Genomic DNA, 17,586 nt, shown 5'->3' with positions numbered 1-17,586 from the left:
GTCACTGAGGGGGGAGGGGTCACTGAGGGGGGTGAGGATGGGGGGTCACTGAGGGGGGAGGGGTCACTGAGGGGGGTGAGGATGGGGGGTCACTGAGGGGGGTGAGGATGGGGGGGTCACTGAGGGGGGTGAGGATGGGGGGTCACTGAGGTGGGTGAGGATGGGGGGTCACTGAGTGGGAGTGAGGATGGGGGGTCACTGAGGGGGGTGAGGATGGGGGGGTCACTGAGTGGGGGTGAGGATGGGGGTCACTGAGTGGGGGTGAGGATGGGGGGTCACTGAGGTGGGTGAGGATGGGGGGTCACTGAGTGGGGGTGAGGATGGGGGGTCACTGAGGGGGGTGAGGATGGGGGGTCACTGAGGTGGGTGAGGATGGGGGGTCACTGAGTGGGGGTGAGGATGGGGGGTCACTGAGGGGGGTGAGGATGGGGGGTCACTGAGTGGGGGTGAGGATGGGGGGGTCACTGAGTGGGTGTGAGGATGGGGGGGTCACTGAGTGGGGGTGAGGATGGGGGGTCACTGAGGGGGGTGAGGATGGGGGGGTAACTGGGGGGTGGGTCAGCATTCCTTTCTATGGAATGTTTCCTGGTGTCTGATGGAAACTCTGTCGGTTTCTCTTTCATTCCTTTGCTGATCCTCCCTGTCTGTCAGTGTCTGGTAGTTTCATTGTGAGTAAATATTGCTGAGGATCCCCCTTCCCTGTTCCTCACTTTATCCTTCAGTCCTTCTCTGTGTAACACTGACAGTGAATGGAGAGACTCTGACAGGAAATGTTTCCCTTTGAAAACACTCCACCTGGTGCAGGTCTGGTGAAACTGGAATACCCCCCATCCCAGTGTAAAATTGTGACATGGAACAGAACAGATACACACAGTTATTCAACACGTCGTGATGTATTAATCACCCTTGAAATGATCAAGATGTTGCAAATCAAAAACGTAGAGCTCTAATACCATATCCAATAAGTCCAACAACAGCAACACCAGCAGCAGCAGGTGAACAAACAGCAACAGCACCAACAACAGCAGCACCACCAACAACAGCAGCAGCAGCCACTGCAGGAATACCAAGTACACCAAAATGATGGACCTGTGGGGTGAGATGACATCAGTGAGAGACAGAAACAGACACAACACTGAAGGTGTTTCCAGTGGCTCAGGGAATCCCAGCTTTATTCCCTCTGGCCAGTCACTGAGGGCATGACTCCAAGTGACCCTTCCCAATCCCCATCTGGTGAACGAGTGCCCCAGACTCCATTCCCATTCTCTGGAATATCCAGGTCCCACCCAGCACAAGGCACCATTCCCCACATCCATATCCATTTGGGATGTTCCATACCAATCCACCCACCAAGGGCCTGGAGTAAAAACATCAGCTGTAACCTTTCACAATATCTTTATCCAAACCCACATCTACACACAGCTGGGAGCAGCTACTTTTCACTGGGGACCACCGGGACTGTGTTGGCAGGATGACCTAGCCTGGGAGCTGAGGGGTTTAAGGCAGGAACCTTGTGTTCTCCTCAATGTTCTCAGTGACGGCACAGTCTCCTGGCCGAATGATGAAGGGCACTATCTCCTCAATAGGCCCAGGGGTTGCTGGTGTGACTCTCCCAGTCGTTCTACTGTTCCCTCCCATTGGTTCTCAGTGTGTCCATTGGAGATGGAGGATTGTCCACAAACTTTAGGGAGCTCTCTCTGACCTCTCAGCTGCTCCACTGGCTTTTTTTCTTCTTCCAGTCCCCGGTTCCAAGCTGCAATCTGGCAAATGAGGAGGCAGGACAAAGGCTGTCCTTCTTAATGGGACCCAGCACAGGAAGATCCCAAATCACAGTTCCCACAGGCCTTAAAAATATTTTCCCCTCCTTGTCTCAGTGTCTCACACACTTGGTGAGATCTCTGACTGGGAGATGAAGGACGAGAGATCCCCACTTTATAATAACCTGTGGATCATGGAATCCACTCACCTGATATGATACAGATTTTCCGTACCGAAGCTCATTGACAAAGTGTTCACAATTTGCTGTTGTTACACTGTAATTCCTTCTCTTCCCAACCTGAGCTTCAGCATTTTTTAATATCTCCTTAACAGGTAAAGGATTCCATTTGGCATCAGACTCGTTGTTGACTTTGTAGCGATTCCATCCAGCAACATCAATGAGGCGCTCTTTTTTAACCACACCATAGCCTGCTGAGCTGGAGGATGCAATCACTGATGCTGAATCAGGTGGTCCATCTAGTGAATATATGCAAGGAGCAATTAATTGTGAGTGTTAGAATGTTCAGGGCTTTTACAGATAACGAAATGGAACCTGGTTAGATACATGTGATTAAAAACCCTCTTTCAGATACAAGGGAAATCTCTCTGGCAGCTTAAAGACTAAATGCCTCTGGGAGTATCAGACAGCAATGAAAGGAACAGTGAGGGTTATTCCGTTCAGAGAGCTGAGCTGAGCTTTGCTCACAGAGGATTTAACACAGCTTTTAACATCCTTTTCTGGTGCTAGAACTAAACGATGAGGCTGAACTGTACCCACGCTCAATGGTTTCCAATGCAGACTGTGCAAGCATCACCATTGGGTGGTCTGCTATGTTCCCATTGGAGGGAGGGTGTAATTAGAGTGAGAAACTGTCCTGAGCCCAGATTCCTGGGGTCCCCCTTCCTCCACCCTCCACCAACACTGAGACATTTTACCATCAAACTTTGGAATTCTGGAATGTGGTGGTGTCATGGTAATGTCAATGGCCCAGGGGAATAGTCTGTGGACATCAGTATGAATCCCAGTAAAGCAGATGGTAACCTTTCAATTAGAGTCATAGAGATGTACAGCATGGAAACAGACCCTTCGGTCCAACCCGTCCATGCTGACCCAGATATCCCAACCCAATCTAGTCCCACCTGCCAGCACCCGGCCCATATCCCTCCAAACCCTTCCTATTCATATACCCATCCAGATGCCTCTTAAATGTTGTAATTGTACCAGCCTACACCACTTCCTCTGGCAGCTCATTCCATACACGTGCCACCCTCTGTGTGAAAAAGTTGCCCCTTCGGTCTCTTTTATATCTTTCCCCTCTCACCCTAAACCTGTGCCCTCTAGTTCTAGACTCCCCCACCCTAGGGAAAAGACTTTGTCTATTTCTCCCATCCATGCCCCTCATGATTTTATAAACCTCTATAAAGTCACCCCTCAGCCTCCGACGCTCCAGGAATAACAGCCCCAGCCTGTTCAGCCTCTCCCTGTAGCTCAAATCCTCCAACCCTGCCAACATCCTTGTGAATCTTTTCTGAACCCTTTCAGGTTTCACACCATCTTTCTGATAGGAAGGAGACCAGAATTGCACGCAGGTAGAATAAGAAGCTAGTTTAATGGCAGGCCATCTGTGTTAGTAATGTCCTTCAGAGAGGAAAACCTGACATCTTTACCTGGTCTGGCCTATATGTGACTCCAGGGGTTGACTGAGAATCACAAGCCATCTGCTCTTTGAGGGTGGCCCACCGTTCAGTTTCTGACCATGCTGACATTCCACAGAATCTTGTTGTGTTCTTGCCCCATTGAAGTCAGTTCTCCACTAACTGATGTTTCTGTCTCTGGATTGGTGCATGGACCATTCTGAACCTGATAATACAGTGATTGCTGTCTCCTAAATGTTTCCCCACCCACTTGGTCCTGGTCATTTCCAAGGAGCAGGGAGAGAGCAGAGACAGACCTGGGCAGAGCCAGAAGAGAGGAATGGTTTCTCCGGGTTTGCTTCATTTCCTGTTGAAGAAGCCCAAATGTAACTGTCTTCAAAAGGATCGGAGTGGGACACAACCCCCTCCCCCCACCCCCCCTCCCTCCAGCTGGGGGTGTTACTGGTTGGCCCTAAGTGTAGTCCCTGGCTCTTGGTGCCTTTGTACTGAGTGTCTTCCTTTGCCATTTCACAGGGTAATGAAGACTAGGATCCAAGAGGCAAGATGGAGGTTAACAGCAGGGCTGACAAAATCCTTAGGAATACAGCTGGCACTGGGATAAAAAACACAGGAAGGGAACAGAAAAAGGGGAGAAAGGAAGAAAGTTCCAAACTGAGTTCAGCTACATGTCTGTAAATGCAGGGAGTATGGTCAATCAGATCAGGGAGTTACAGACACCGATAGCAATGTGGCAGTATGATGTTGTGATGGTGACGGAGAGCTAGCTAACGGAAGGGCCACACTGGATATTCCGTCTCGCTGGGTATAAGGTGTTCAGGAAAGGAGGAAGGGGAACTGTGGGGGTCAGGGAGGTCTGGAGAAGGAGGATGTCTCACCGCTTTGAAGGATGGTGTCAATTTGGTGAGAGCTATGGAGTACAGAGGGGACAGTGACATTGCTCAGTGTGGTGGAAAAGCATGTTGAAGAACAATCTGCTGGGATATTCAACCAACAGCCTGTATCCCAGAGCAGTTATAGGGGCAGTGAAGGGCAAATGTTCCTGGATTGTGTTTGGGAGTGATTTCTCCAGCAGTATGTGTCCAGCCCAACAAGGAGTGCTGCATTGTTGGAGCTGCTCCTTGGAAATGAGCTGCCCAAGTGGGTCAGGAGTCAGTGGGGAAACATTTTGGGAGACAGTGGCCAGGTTCAGGCTGGTGCTGAAGAACAGCATGCAATAATCCAGAGAAAGAGACATCAATTAGCAAACTGCTGACTTCAGTGGGGCAGGAGCAGGTGGGAAGATCTCGTCACTTTTACCTGAAGTTAAGTGGATGACATATCCATCCCCAACATAGATGGCCCAGTGTGCATAAGCACCTCTGAATATCTCAATTAAATCTCCAGGTTCGGGGTCAACAGATGCCTGGAACAAAGACATGTTTTATGTTAGAAATCAATGCCACCATGTAAGGGTCTGGTGATTGAACAGTTTCCTGCTTCTAATGATTTGAATACAGAATAACAACAGTGATGTAATCATCATCCAGTCCTCGAACCAGGAGGCACTGTGTCATTGATTCTACCATCCTGCTCTGTGATCACATTCCCAACTTGTACCTTGTAGATGGCGAACATGCTTTCGGGAGTCAGGAGGTGAGTTACTCACTCCAGGATTCCCAGTCTCTGATCTGGTCTTGGAGCCACTCTGTTCCTATGACTGGTCCACCTCAACATCTGCTCCATGACTGATTCTGACTAGTTGGGTTTCTGAGATTCTCAGTTGAATGAGATTGCAGTATTCCAAATAGGACCCACTTGGGAAACTGAGAATCCAGAGAAGAGCACTCTCGTCGTTATATTTCTGAAAGATAAATTTGCATCAACAAACTTTCACAAATTGATGTGACAGTTTCAATGGAGATTGTTTGTTTATTTCTGAGATTTCCATCACAAACAGAGAAACGTATAGCAGGAGCAGACTGCCCAGAGGAAACCGTGACAATGTAGCACAGAGAGAGAGAGGCTGGAGACAACAAGTTCAGGAAACAGCCATTTCCAAATGGCCAAACAGAAGCTCTGCCCCTCAGTAAGAGCACCGCTGGTCTGATTGATAACTCCAACCCCATATTCCCATATCTCCCACCTATCCACGATAATCTTTGATCCCCTTTGTGGTCAGGAATTACTAGCATTACAGCGTCTTTCCTGGGTCCCAGTGGATGTCTCCAGATACAGAGAAATCGCGATTATCCAAATGACACAAATGTTGGAATAATCAAATGCCAGATAAAACAGTTTAGCCAAGCATCGGGACCTTGGGATCTTACCGGTTAATCCAAACTTTGGATCATGGAATGCCAGATAATTGAGGTTCCTTTGGAAACAGCTGAGTGACCTGAGTTCAAACAGCTGAAGCCATTCATGTCCCTGTTTATAAACTGTTAATGAGCAGCATGCATTTACCTCACCAAACTGGTGTTAGTGTTTCAGTCTTTCAAAAAGTGAGGACATCAATTATGGAGTGAACTGGAACAGGAGGAAGTGCAGTGGGTTACAGGTCTGTGCTAAAGGGTTACAAACACAGCGACTGGATTGCTGTTCAGGGGAGGACCGAGATGCACAGCTCCAGTATAACCTCCCCAGGTTTTGGAGCACCATCCATCCACTGCATTGATTCAGAATTTTGTGGCCAATCGGGTCGGAGCTTTCTCTCTGAACCTTTTCCTCAGTAAAAGGATAAATCTCAGGGTTCTTTACCACACATTTCCCCAGCTTTCTACAGAATCACGAGACAGCTCCTTGAATTCCAGGACCCCTCAGTCTCATTTCAACCTCCTCCCTCGATCTCCTTCCCTCATTCTGACCTCCCACCCACCTCCTCACTCGGTCCCCACACCCCGACCTCCCACCCACCTCCTCACTCGGTCCTCACACCCCGACCTCCCACCCACCTCCTCACTCGGTCCCCACACCACACCCCGACCTCCCACCCACCACCTCACTCGATCCCCACACCACACCCCGACCTCCCACCCACCTCCTCACTCGATCCCCACACCATTCCCCGACCTCCCACCCACCTCCTCACCCGGTCCCCACACCACGACCTCCCACCCACCTCCTCACTCGATCCCCACACCACACCCCGACCCTCCCACCCACCTCCTCACTCGATCCCCACACCCCGACCTCCCACCCACCTCCTCACTCGATCCCCACACCCCGACCTCCCACCCACCTCCTCACTCGATCCCCACACCACACCCCGACCTCCCACCCACCTCCTCACTCGATCCCCACACCCCGACCTCCCACCCACCTCCTCACTCGGTCCCCACACCACACCCCGACCTCCCACCAACCTCCTCACTCGATCCCCACACCACACCCCGACCTCCCACCCACCGCCTCACTCGATCCCCACACCCCGACCTCCCACCCACCTCCTCACTCGATCCCCACAGAACACCCCGACCTCCCACCCACTTCCTCACTCGATCCCCACACCACACCCCGACCTCCCACCCACCTCCTTACTCGATCCCCACACCCCGACCTCCCACCCACCTCCTCACTCGATCCCCACACCCCGACCTCCCACCCACCTCCTCACTCGATCCCCACACCCCGACCTCCCACCCACCTCCTCACTGGATCTATGATACAAAGTGCTCTGTTATAATGTCTTTAACAGTAGCTTCTCCAATCTTCCCTCTGACAGATATTAGACGAACTGGCCAGTCATCTCCTGCTTTATGTCTCCCTCTTTTTGAATCAAGAAATTACATTTGCTATCGTCCAATTAAATGCAACATTTCCCAAAACTAAAGATGCTTTTTGAAAATTCAAGCCCTCGCTTTAAAGATCCCAGGAGAGGTCCATCAGGATCCAGGGTCTTTGAAGATCCCGGGAGAGGTCCATCAGGATCCAGGGTCTTTGAAGATCTCAGGAGAGGTCCGTCAGGATCCAGGGTCTTTGAAGATCCTGGGAGAGGTCCGTCAGGATCCAGGGTCTTTGAAGATCCCGGGAGAGGTCCGTCAGGATCCAGGGTCTTTGAAGATCCCGGGAGAGGTCCGTCAGGATCCAGGGTCTTTGAAGATCCCGGGAGAGGTCCGTCAGGATCCAGGGTCTTTGAAGATCTCGGGAGAGGTCCGTCAGGATCCAGGGTCTTTGAAGATCCCGGGAGAGGTCCGTCAGGATCCAGGGTCTTTGAAGATCCCGGGAGAGGTCCGTCAGGATCCAGGGTCTTTGTCAGCCCATAATTCCAATAATTTACTCTGTGTTCCTTGCTTAGTGTTTGTGATTTTCTCTGAGTTCCACCCTGTCTTTTTGGATTTACAATGACTGATGGGATGTTATTTGTATCTGTGCAGTGAAGACTGATCCAACATATCTGCTCATTTCATCTGCCATCTTCTTAATTTCCAAATAATAAACTTCCCAAACTCACCTTTTATCAGACCAACACTTCCATTGTGAAATCTTCCCTTTTAAAATATGGAAATCCGATGATCTGTATTTTATATTTCCAGTTGGCGTTGTCTGATATTCTAATTTCACTCACCGCACCAATTAAGTGTTTTCTTTAAGTTTGATTCTATCTTTAACTCTTTCAGTTAAACACAGATGATGGGTCTGTCCACTGGGAGTTTTCTTTCTTGTTGAAATGATTCTATTCTGTAATTTCTGGAAAATCCTCTTCAAAGTCTGCTCTCCATCTCCACTGACTTCTCCCTCAACCTCATTTATAATTTCAATTTAATCAGCTCTGCTTGGAATCATATCATCCCTGCAGTGTGGAAAAAGGCCATTCATCCCATCGAGTCCGCACCTACCCCCTAGAGAGATCTCATCCAGACCTAGCCCCCTACCCTCCTCCCGTCACCCTGCATTTACCACGGTTAATTCACTCGAGCTGTACATTCCTAGACACTAGCACAACAAATCCATCCGAACCTGCACATCTTTGGACTATGGGAGGAAACCCACGTAGACATGGGGAGGAGACGCAAATGCCATAGTGATGGTCGTCTGAGGCTGGAATTGAATCTGGGTCCCTGGCGCTGTGAGGCAGCAGTGCCAACCACTGAGCAACCGTGCTGCCTACCTGCTAACTGCCTGTAATATAGTTTCAAATATTAATGGAGGACTCAACCCTCTCTCCCCTAAACAGATTCTAAAGTTTATTCATAATGTGCTGTCTGCTCCTTCGAGCCACCCATCACTATGAAGTTACTCATGAATCTGACCTCATTGCTCAGTGAAATGCAGTTAGTATAGCCTATTACATTTATACAAGCATCGGGTCAGACAGTAGAGAAACAAACCCTTTGGGCCAACCATAATCCCAAACTAAACTAGCCCAACCAGCCTGCTCCTGGACAATATCTCTCTAAAATATTTCCTATTTATGAACTTATCTGTTAAACAAGTAACTATCCACATCCACCATTTCCTCAGGAGGTTCATTCTACACACGAATAACTCTGTTAAAAACTGCTCCTTGTATTTGTTTAAAGCTTGCTTTTCACCTTAAAAATAGGCCCCCAGCTCTTACAATCCCACATCCTAGGGAAAACAGTCCCGCCAATCACCTTATCTATAGCCCTCGGTATTTTATAAACCTGTATAAAGTCGCCTCTAAACCTCCTTGACTCCAGTGAAAAAAGTCCCAGCCTACGCAGCCTCTCTTTATAACTCAAACCCTCCGATTCTGGCAACATCCTGGCAAATCCGAACCCTCTCCAGCTTTAATAATTTCCTTCCTAACACAGGATGACCAGAACTGGACACAGTGCTCCAGGAGAGGCCTCACCTGAAAATTGTTACAGGAATATCCAGAAGTCGTTCTCCTGCTTCGTGACATGCTGCTACCTGCGATTGCTTTCTTCAGGTTAGTGCAACCTCTGCTAATGTGTAAAACCAAGCAGCCGTTTCCTGATCATCTCGTAGCTATTATAGTCATTTCCTGATTAACCACTGCATTTTCATCATGCCCCCCCCCACCACTGACAGATTGTATTGCTAGCCACGCACACCCAACAACAACCAACCTATTCCCGTAATCAGAGCAGACTCACTTTCGATTTAGATACTGGGGGGAAGATTGCTGGGGAATTTCACCTGTAATATACTCTTGGGTGTATTCCTACCAGACAGGACCTACCTGTCTCCAGAAAGAGTTCCATTACACAGCAGGGGTTAGAAAGTCTCACACACAACTCTCCTGGAGTTGAATGGAGCTAGATTTTGTAAATATATTCATTAGCAATATAAAATTATTGAATAAAACAATTACAAATATCTATAATAAAAAGAAAAAAACCCACAAATTACAATCCAACTACTATCTACCAACTACTAACCTCCTCTATAATACAAAGCAAACCCTAACACTGTGCAGAGAAACACCAAAACAAGAAAGGAAAGCAAAAAGAAAAACAAAATAAACACAGAATAGAGAACAGCCATGCTCAGCGCAAGGCTCCTCACCAAAGGAACAGGACCACTGTACACATTAGATTAGATTACTTACAGTGTGGAAACAGGCCCTTCGGCCCAACAAGTCCACACCGACCCGCCGAAGCGCAACCCACCCATACCCCTACATTTACCCCTTACCTACGGGCAATTTAGCATGGCCAATTCACCTGACCCGCACATCTTTGGACTGTGGGAGGAAACCGGAGCACCCGGAGGAAACCCACGCAGACACGGGGAGAATGTGCAAACTCCACACAGTCAGTCGCCTGAGGCGGGAATTGAACCTGGGTCTCTGGAGCTGTGAGGCAGCAGTGCTAACCACTGTGCCACCGTGCTGCCCACATACCCGTATTAACTCGGGAAACCCCCTCCGGGGAACAGGGCTTGACAAATCTAACCATCCTGGTTAAACAAACTGCCCTAGTTAAGATAACTGACAAATCTATATCCAAATAACTCAAGTAGTGCTGCCATGTCTTATAAAAATGGTCTGTTGTGTGGTGCACCATGTGTGTACAAAAGTCCAAGGGAATGTGTTCCATAATTAATGTCTGCCATCCCAGCAAGCCCAGTGGGATCTCAGACACCCAGTTCATCAGAATATTCTTCCCCGCACAGTGTGTAAGAATATTAAATAGTTTCTTCCCATGTCCGTCTAAAGATGGTAAATTCGGTGGACCTAAGAGGAGAGATATTGGGTCTACTCTGACTTCAGTCCTCAATCCCTTCCCTATTTCTCCCACCACAGTGCTCCAGTAAACACGGAGCCTGTGGCCTGTCCAGAAGCAATGGGTAAGAGTACCTACACTTATTTTAGACAATAGGTGCAGGAGTAGGCCTTTCTGCCCTTCGAGCCTGCACCACCATTCAATATGATCATGGCTGATCATCCTTAATCAGTATCCTGTTCCTGCCTTATCTCTGTAACCCTTGATCCCACTATCCTTGAGAGCTCTATCCAACTCTTTCTTAAATGAATCCAGAGACTGGGCCTCCACTGCCCTCTGGGGCAGAGCATTTCACACAGCCACCACTCTCTGGGTGAAGAAATTTCTCCTCATCTCTGTCCTAAATGGTCTACCCCGTATTTTTAAGCTGTGTCCTCTGGTTCGGCACTCACCCATCAGCGGAAACCTGTTTCCTGCCTCCAGAATGTCCAATCCTTTAATAATCTTATATGTCTCAATCAGATCCCCTCGCAGTCTTCTCAACTCAAGGGTATACAAGCCCAGTCACTCCAATCTTTACATTTGGGGCACACTGAGATGCCCCTTTTTTAAACTTGGCCAGATGGTCTGGTGCCAGATGAGCCCTGTGCAGAACTTTTAACTGCGTAGCACATGTCCTGTCACAGATTGGGATCTTTCAAGTATTCTCCCATGTTTCAGAAGAGATCTCCACTCTCAGACCTCACACAACTGGTTCATATCCTGCCAGGCCCTGCCACCCAGCAGGCGATAGAGGGCACTAACTGAAAGGGTGCTTGTGGAACGTAGTAACAACCTCCCTGTATCGGGTTTGTAGGGCTTAGTGAGAAGTGTAGTCTTCTTCGGGATGAAATCCCTAACCTTCCTCACCTTCAGGGAGCCCGACAATTCCGAGATTTATCCTCTGGTCTCGATTTTCGAGGTCGTCGATATGGTTTCACAAGGCCCACACCTCTTGCTCCAGCACCTGGATCCGACTGGATGAGGACTCCATTGCAGCTTCTGAGGCCTTAGTTCGACCCTCCCCCTCCTCCAGCCTCTCCCCGAGGCCCTGCATCTCCTGCTCGTGCTTCTGCAGCATGGATGTGATAGGTTGGACCTGGGCACGAATCTCCTCAATCGCAGCCCCAACTTTCAAGGTCAGTCTCTCCATCACTGCAGCCAATTCCTGTGAGTCTGTCAGGTTCCTGAGGGGGGGAGGGGGGCGGGGAGGAGTTCAGGAGAGGCTGTTGCTGCTGCAGTCTCTGGTGTGGTAGGTGCTGCAGGAGAGTGTCCTCCCTGCTGCTGTTTGCTCAATCCTTCTCACTCCCAAATATTAACAAATATGTGTCCTGTAAGGTTTTAAACTGATAATTCCAACAAATACGTTGGCCAGGGAGGGCAAAAAACACCAGGATGGGGTTGGGATATCTGGTCAGCATGGACGGCTGGGACCGAAAGGCCTGTTTCCATGCTGTACATCTCTATGGCTCTAATTGAAAGGTTACCATCTGGGCTCAGGACAGTGTCTCAGTCTAATTACACCCTCCCTCCAATGGGAACATTGCAGACCACCCAATGGTGATGCTTGCACAGACAGTCTGCATTGGAAATCATTGAGCATGGGTACAGTTCAGCCTCATCGTTTAGTTCTAGGACCAGAAAAGGATGTTAAAAGCTGTGTTAAAAGGGTACTGCCATATATTATAAAGGAGGACCAGACGGGATTTATTAAGGGCCGCAGATCATCCAATAATATCAGAAGGGTCTTGAATATGATCCAAGCCTGTCATCAGGGAAAGATACCAGGAGTAGTAATTTCATTGGATGCGGAAAAGGCATTCGATAGGGTTGAATGGTCATATTTATTTTACACATTGGAAAGGTTTGGCGTTGGACAGGTGTTTACCAAATGGGTTTCAACATTGTATAATGACCCCAAAGCAGCCGTTATTACTAATGGGTTAAGATTGGATGGCTTCAATGTGGGTAGGGGCTGCCGTCAAGGATGTCCTCTCTCACCATTGTTGTTTACACTGATAATCGAACCATTAGCAGAAGCCATCCGGACTGATCCTAATATAATGGCCCCGAGGATTGGTACAGGTAAACACCAAATTACCCTCTATGCAGATGACGTTCTCTTATTCCTCAGTAATCCTTTAATGTCAGTGCCTCGTCTAATTCAAGTTATTAATACATTTAGTGCATTCTCAGGCTATAAAATTAATTTTTCAAAATCGGAAGCAATGCCAATGGGTGGTCTGGCTATGATACCCCACTTAATGGACGGATCCCCTTTTCCCTTCCGTTGGTTCATGGAGGGCTTCTTATATTTAGGTATTTTTATCACGCCAGTATTTGATCAGCTGTATAGGGCTAATTTTGTACAATTAATGGAAAGGATAAGGCAGGACCTCCAGCGATGGAGAGACCTTCCGATTTCCTGGCTAGGGAGAATAGCATTAATTAAAATGAATGTTCTGCCCCGTCTCTTATATCCTATGAGAATGCTCCCGCTGATGCTGCCAAGGCTAGCCCTACGTAAATTATATGGCTGGTTGGGCTCCTTTATTTGGAACCATAGACGGCCCCTTATTAAGCTGAAGAAGCTACAGCTTCCACAGGCAAGGGGAGGACTGGACTTCCCAGACTTTAGGAAATATCAGTTAAGCTCCCTACTAAGTTACATAGCTGATTGGGTTTCATCTGATCCACAATCAATTTGGCTGGATATCGAAGCCTCCCAAGTAAAATACCCACTTATTAACCTTTTATTTTCAGATAAGAGGAAAATCATTACAGAACACTGTAAAAATCCCATAATATTAAACACAATTAAGGCCTGGAATATAATGCGGCAAAATGAGGGTAACTCACATAAAACATCCCCCCATGCACCAATAGTAGGCGCATGGGGATTCCAACCGGGGATTACAGATGCCACCTTTAAACTCTGGAGATCCAGGGGCATCTCATGCTTAGGGGACCTATTTAAAGATGGGATCCTGATGTCCTTTGAGCAGCTGCGTCTGAAATTCGGAATACCTAATGGGGATCTCTTTCGATACTTCCAAGTTCGAGATTATATACAGAGGAAGACTACATTAATAGATAGTCTTTATAAATCAGACAGAGAACGTAATGTCTTACGACCAGCGGGGGCATCCTCCGTTAGTACTATATACCATTTGCTACATGATGGAGTCTCAGGAGACATGGATGACCTGCTTAAAACATGGGAGCAGGAGTTGGGGCTAGAAATCTCTGAGGATATGTGGAATGACATTTGGGAAAATGCTAGAAGAATTGCTATCTGTAACAGAACTCAGGCTATCCAACTAAAGATACTTCATAGGGCCCATATAGCTCCGGCTCGACTGGCAAAATTTAAGGCAGGAGCATCTCCAATGTGTCCCAAATGCAAAATAGAGGTGGGTACTCTTGTACATTGTCTGTGGACTTGTCAGAAAATCCGCAGATACTGGACTAAAGTGGCAAATACCCTGACAGAAATTTTAGGAACGGAAATTAGGGTGGACCCTGTATCTCTCCTTTTGGGCTTTTCGAACCTCTCATCTCTGGATATGCATGGGAAGAGACTATTTTCTATTCTCTCTTTCTGTGCAAGGAAAAATATTTTGGTGAACTGGGTGGCTGAGGGCCCCCCTGGACTTTCAAATTGGCACAGATTAATTATGGAATATATCCCCCTTGACTTCCTCACAAATATGGTGCACCGAAAGACTGAATTATTTTATAAAATATGGCAGCCCTTTTTGAATTATATAAATGCAGATATTTCGGCTATCCTAACAAGGGCTTTTATTTAGTGAAGATTTCAGACCGGGCTGCTCCGGGGCCCCTTGGGAGAGGAATCCTGCGCGAATACGGGTTTTATTATATTTGATGTTTATACATTCCGAGCATGTAAGAGACTTAGGTATACACGCTGGTTAGTTATAGGTTAGATTAGTAGAAAGTTGAGTTTTTTTTTCTTTCTTTTTTCGTTTCTTTTTTTTTCTTTTTTTGTTTTCTTTCTTTCTCTTTTCTTTGTTAAATTATGACTATTGTATATATGATTTAATTGTACATCAATGTTTGTATTTGAGAGTTTTGTTTATTTTTGTAAATTTGCAAAAATGTTAAATTTCAATAAAAATATCTACAAAAAAAAAAGCTGTGTTAAATCCTCTGTGAGCAAAGCTCAGCTCAGCTCTCTGAACGGAATAACTCTCACTGTTCCTTTCATTGCTGTCTGATACTCCCAGAGGCATTTAGTCTTTAAGCTGCCAGAGAGATTTCCCTTGTATCTGAAAGAGGGTTTTTAATCACATGTATCTAACCAGGTTCCATTTCGTTTTCTGTAAAAGCCCTGAACATTCTAACACTCACAATTAATTGCTCCTTGCATATATTCACTAGATGGATCATCTAGTTCAGCACCACTGTTTGAATCCTCCAGCTCAGCGGTCTATGGTGTGGTTAAAAAAGAGCGCCTCATTGATGTTGCTGGAACGAATCGCTACAAAGTCAACAACGAGTCTGATGCCAAATGGAATCCTTTACCTGTTAAGGAGATATTAAAAAATGCTGAAGCTCAGGTTGGGAAGAGAAGGAATTACGATATAAGAAAAGCAAATTGTGAACACTTTGTCAATGAGCTTCGATACGGAAAATCTGTATCATATCAGGTGAGTGGATTCCATGATCCACAGGTTATTATAAAGTGGGGATCTATCTCGTCCTTCATGTCCCAGTCAGAGACCTCACCAAGTGTGTGAGACACTGAGACAAGGAGGGGAAAATATTCTTAAGGCCTGTGGGAACTGTGATTTGGGATCTTCCTGTGCTGGGTCCCATTAAGAAGGACAGCCTTTGTCCTGCCTCCTCATTTGCCAGATTGCAGCTTGGAACCGGGGACTGGAAGAAGAAAAAAAGCCAGTGGAGCAGCTGAGAGGTCAGAGAGAGCTCCCTAAAGTTTGTGGGCAATCCTCCATCTCCAATGGACACAGAGAGAACCAATGGGAGGGAACAGTAGATAGACTGGGAGAGTCACACCAGCAACCCCTGGGCCTATTGAGGAGATAGTGCCCTTCATCATTCGGCCAGGAGACTGTGCCGTCACTGAGAACATTGAGGAGAACACAAGGTTCCTGCCTTAAACCCCTCAGCTCCCAGGCTAGGTCATCCTGCCAACACAGTCCCGGTGGCCCCCAGTGAAAAGTAGCTGCTCCCAGCTGTGTGTAGATGTGGATTTGGATAAAGATATTGTGAAAGGTTACAGCTGATGTTTTTACTCCAGGCCCTTGGTGGGTGGATTGGTATGGAACATCCCAAATGGATATGGATGTGGGGAATGGTGCCTTGTGCTGGGTGGGACCTGGATATTCCAGAGAATGGGAATGGAGTCTAGGGCACTTGTTCACCAGATGGGGATTGGGAAGGGTCACTTGGAGTCATGCCCTCAGTGACTGGCCAGAGGGAATAAAGCTGGGATTCCCTGAGCCACTGGAAACCCCTTCAGTGTTGTGTCTGTTTCTGTCTCTCACTGATGTCATCTCACCCCACAGGTCCTTCATTTTGGTGTACTTGGTATTCCTGCAGTGGCTGCTGCTGCTGTTGTTGGTGGTGCTGCTGTTGCTGCTGCTGTTATTTGTTCACCTGCTGCTGGTGCTGCTGTTGTTGGACTTATTGGATATGGTATTAGAGCTCTACGTTTTTGATTTGCAACATCTTGATCATTTCAAGGGTGATTAATACATCACGAGGTGTTGAATAACTGTGTGTATCTGTTCTGTTCCATGTCACAATTTTACACTGGGATGGGGGGTATTCCAGTTTCACCAGACCTGCACCAGGTGGAGTGTTTTCAAAGGGAAACATTTCCTGTCAGAGTCTCTCCATTCACTGTCAGTGTTACACAGAGAAGGACTGAAGGATAAAGTGAGGAACAGGGAAGGGGGATCCTCAGCAATATTTACTCACAATGAAACTACCAGACACTGACAGACAGGGAGGATCAGCAAAGGAATGAAAGAGAAACCGACAGAGTTTCCATCAGACACCAGGAAACATTCCATAGAAAGGAATGCTGACCCACCCCCCAGTTACCCCCCCATCCTCACCCCCCTCAGTGACCCCCCATCCTCACCCCCCCTCAGTGACCCCCCATCCTCACCCCCCCTCAGTGACCCCCCCATCCTCACTCCCCCCAGTGACCCCCATCCTCACACCCCTCAGTGACCCCTCATCCTCACACCCCTGTGACCCCCATCCTCACCCCCCCTCAGTGACCCCGCCATCCTCACCCCCCCAGTGACCCCCCATCCTCACCCCCCTCAGAGACCCCCCATCCTCACCCCCACTCAGTGACCCCCCCATCCTCACCCCCACTCAGTGACGCCCCCATCCTCACCCCCCCTCAGAGACCCCCCATCCTCACCCCCACTCAGCGACCCCCCCATCCTCACCCCCACTCAGCGACCCCCCCATCCTCACCTCCACTCAGTGACCCCCCCATCCTCACCCCCACTCAGTGACCCCCCATCCTCACCCCCCTCAGTGACCCCTCCATCCTCACCCCCGTCAGTGACCCCCATCCTCACCCCCCTCAGCGACCACCCAATCCTCACCCCACTCAGTGACCCCTCCAACATCACCCCCCTCAGCGAACCCCCCCATCCTCACCCCCCTCAGTGACCCCCTATCCTCACCCCCTCAGTGACCCCCCCATCCTCACCCTCCCTCAGTGACCCCCCCATCCTCACCCCCCCTCAGTGACCTCCCCATCCTCACCCCCCTCAGCGATGCCCCCATCCTCACCCCCACTCAGTGAACCCCCCATCCTCACGCCCACTCAGTGACCCCCCATCCTCACCCCCCTCAGTGACCCCTCCATCCTCACCCCCCTCAGCGACCCCCCATCCTCACCCCCCTCAGCGACCCCCCATCCTCACCCCCACAGTGACCCATCCTCACCCCCCTCAGTGACCCCCATCCTCACCCCCCTCAGCGACCCCCC

At 48.6% G+C, this 17,586-nt stretch overlaps 2 protein-coding genes across 2 annotated transcripts; one reads left to right on the top strand and one right to left on the bottom strand.

Moving 5' to 3' along the window:
- Nucleotides 1-874: 874 nt before the first annotated feature.
- Nucleotides 875-9,427, bottom strand: LOC132836146 (phospholipase A and acyltransferase 3-like). The gene is made up of 4 exons (XM_060855466.1): nucleotides 9,209-9,427; nucleotides 4,711-4,816; nucleotides 1,967-2,235; nucleotides 875-1,089 (listed from the first exon to the last, which is right to left on the bottom strand). The coding sequence occupies exons 1-4, from the start codon at nucleotides 9,257-9,259 to the stop codon at nucleotides 931-933; spliced, it is 585 nt and encodes a 194-aa protein (XP_060711449.1). The 5' UTR covers nucleotides 9,260-9,427; the 3' UTR covers nucleotides 875-930.
- A 2,183-nt stretch (nucleotides 9,428-11,610) lies between these two features.
- On the top strand, nucleotides 11,611-16,291 carry LOC132836172 (phospholipase A and acyltransferase 3-like; the record flags this gene model as incomplete). The annotated part of the gene is made up of 3 exons (XM_060855500.1): nucleotides 11,611-11,722; nucleotides 14,988-15,256; nucleotides 16,136-16,291. Coding segments are annotated over 3 exons (534 nt in total), but the record flags the coding sequence as incomplete, so codon positions are not given.
- Nucleotides 16,292-17,586: the final 1,295 nt, after the last annotated feature.

This window comes from Hemiscyllium ocellatum, chromosome 46 (assembly GCF_020745735.1).
Source record: "Hemiscyllium ocellatum isolate sHemOce1 chromosome 46, sHemOce1.pat.X.cur, whole genome shotgun sequence".
NCBI classification, from domain to species: domain Eukaryota; kingdom Metazoa; phylum Chordata; class Chondrichthyes; order Orectolobiformes; family Hemiscylliidae; genus Hemiscyllium; species Hemiscyllium ocellatum.
Note: the sequence above shows the minus strand (reverse complement) of the source record. Positions and strands in the feature narration are given on the sequence as shown.

Excerpts from the sequence above, each read along its gene's own strand:
- LOC132836146 (XM_060855466.1), bottom strand. The coding sequence starts at position 9,259 with ATGTCACGAAGCAGGAGAACGACTTCTGGATATTCCTGTAACAATTTT. Across the intron at positions 4,817-9,208 it reads ATTCCTGTAACAATTTTCAG|GCATCTGTTGACCCCGAACC; the intron begins GTGAGGCCTCTC and ends TCTTTGTTCCAG. Across the intron at positions 1,090-1,966 it reads GAAAATCTGTATCATATCAG|GTCCATCATTTTGGTGTACT; the intron begins GTGAGTGGATTC and ends CTCACCCCACAG.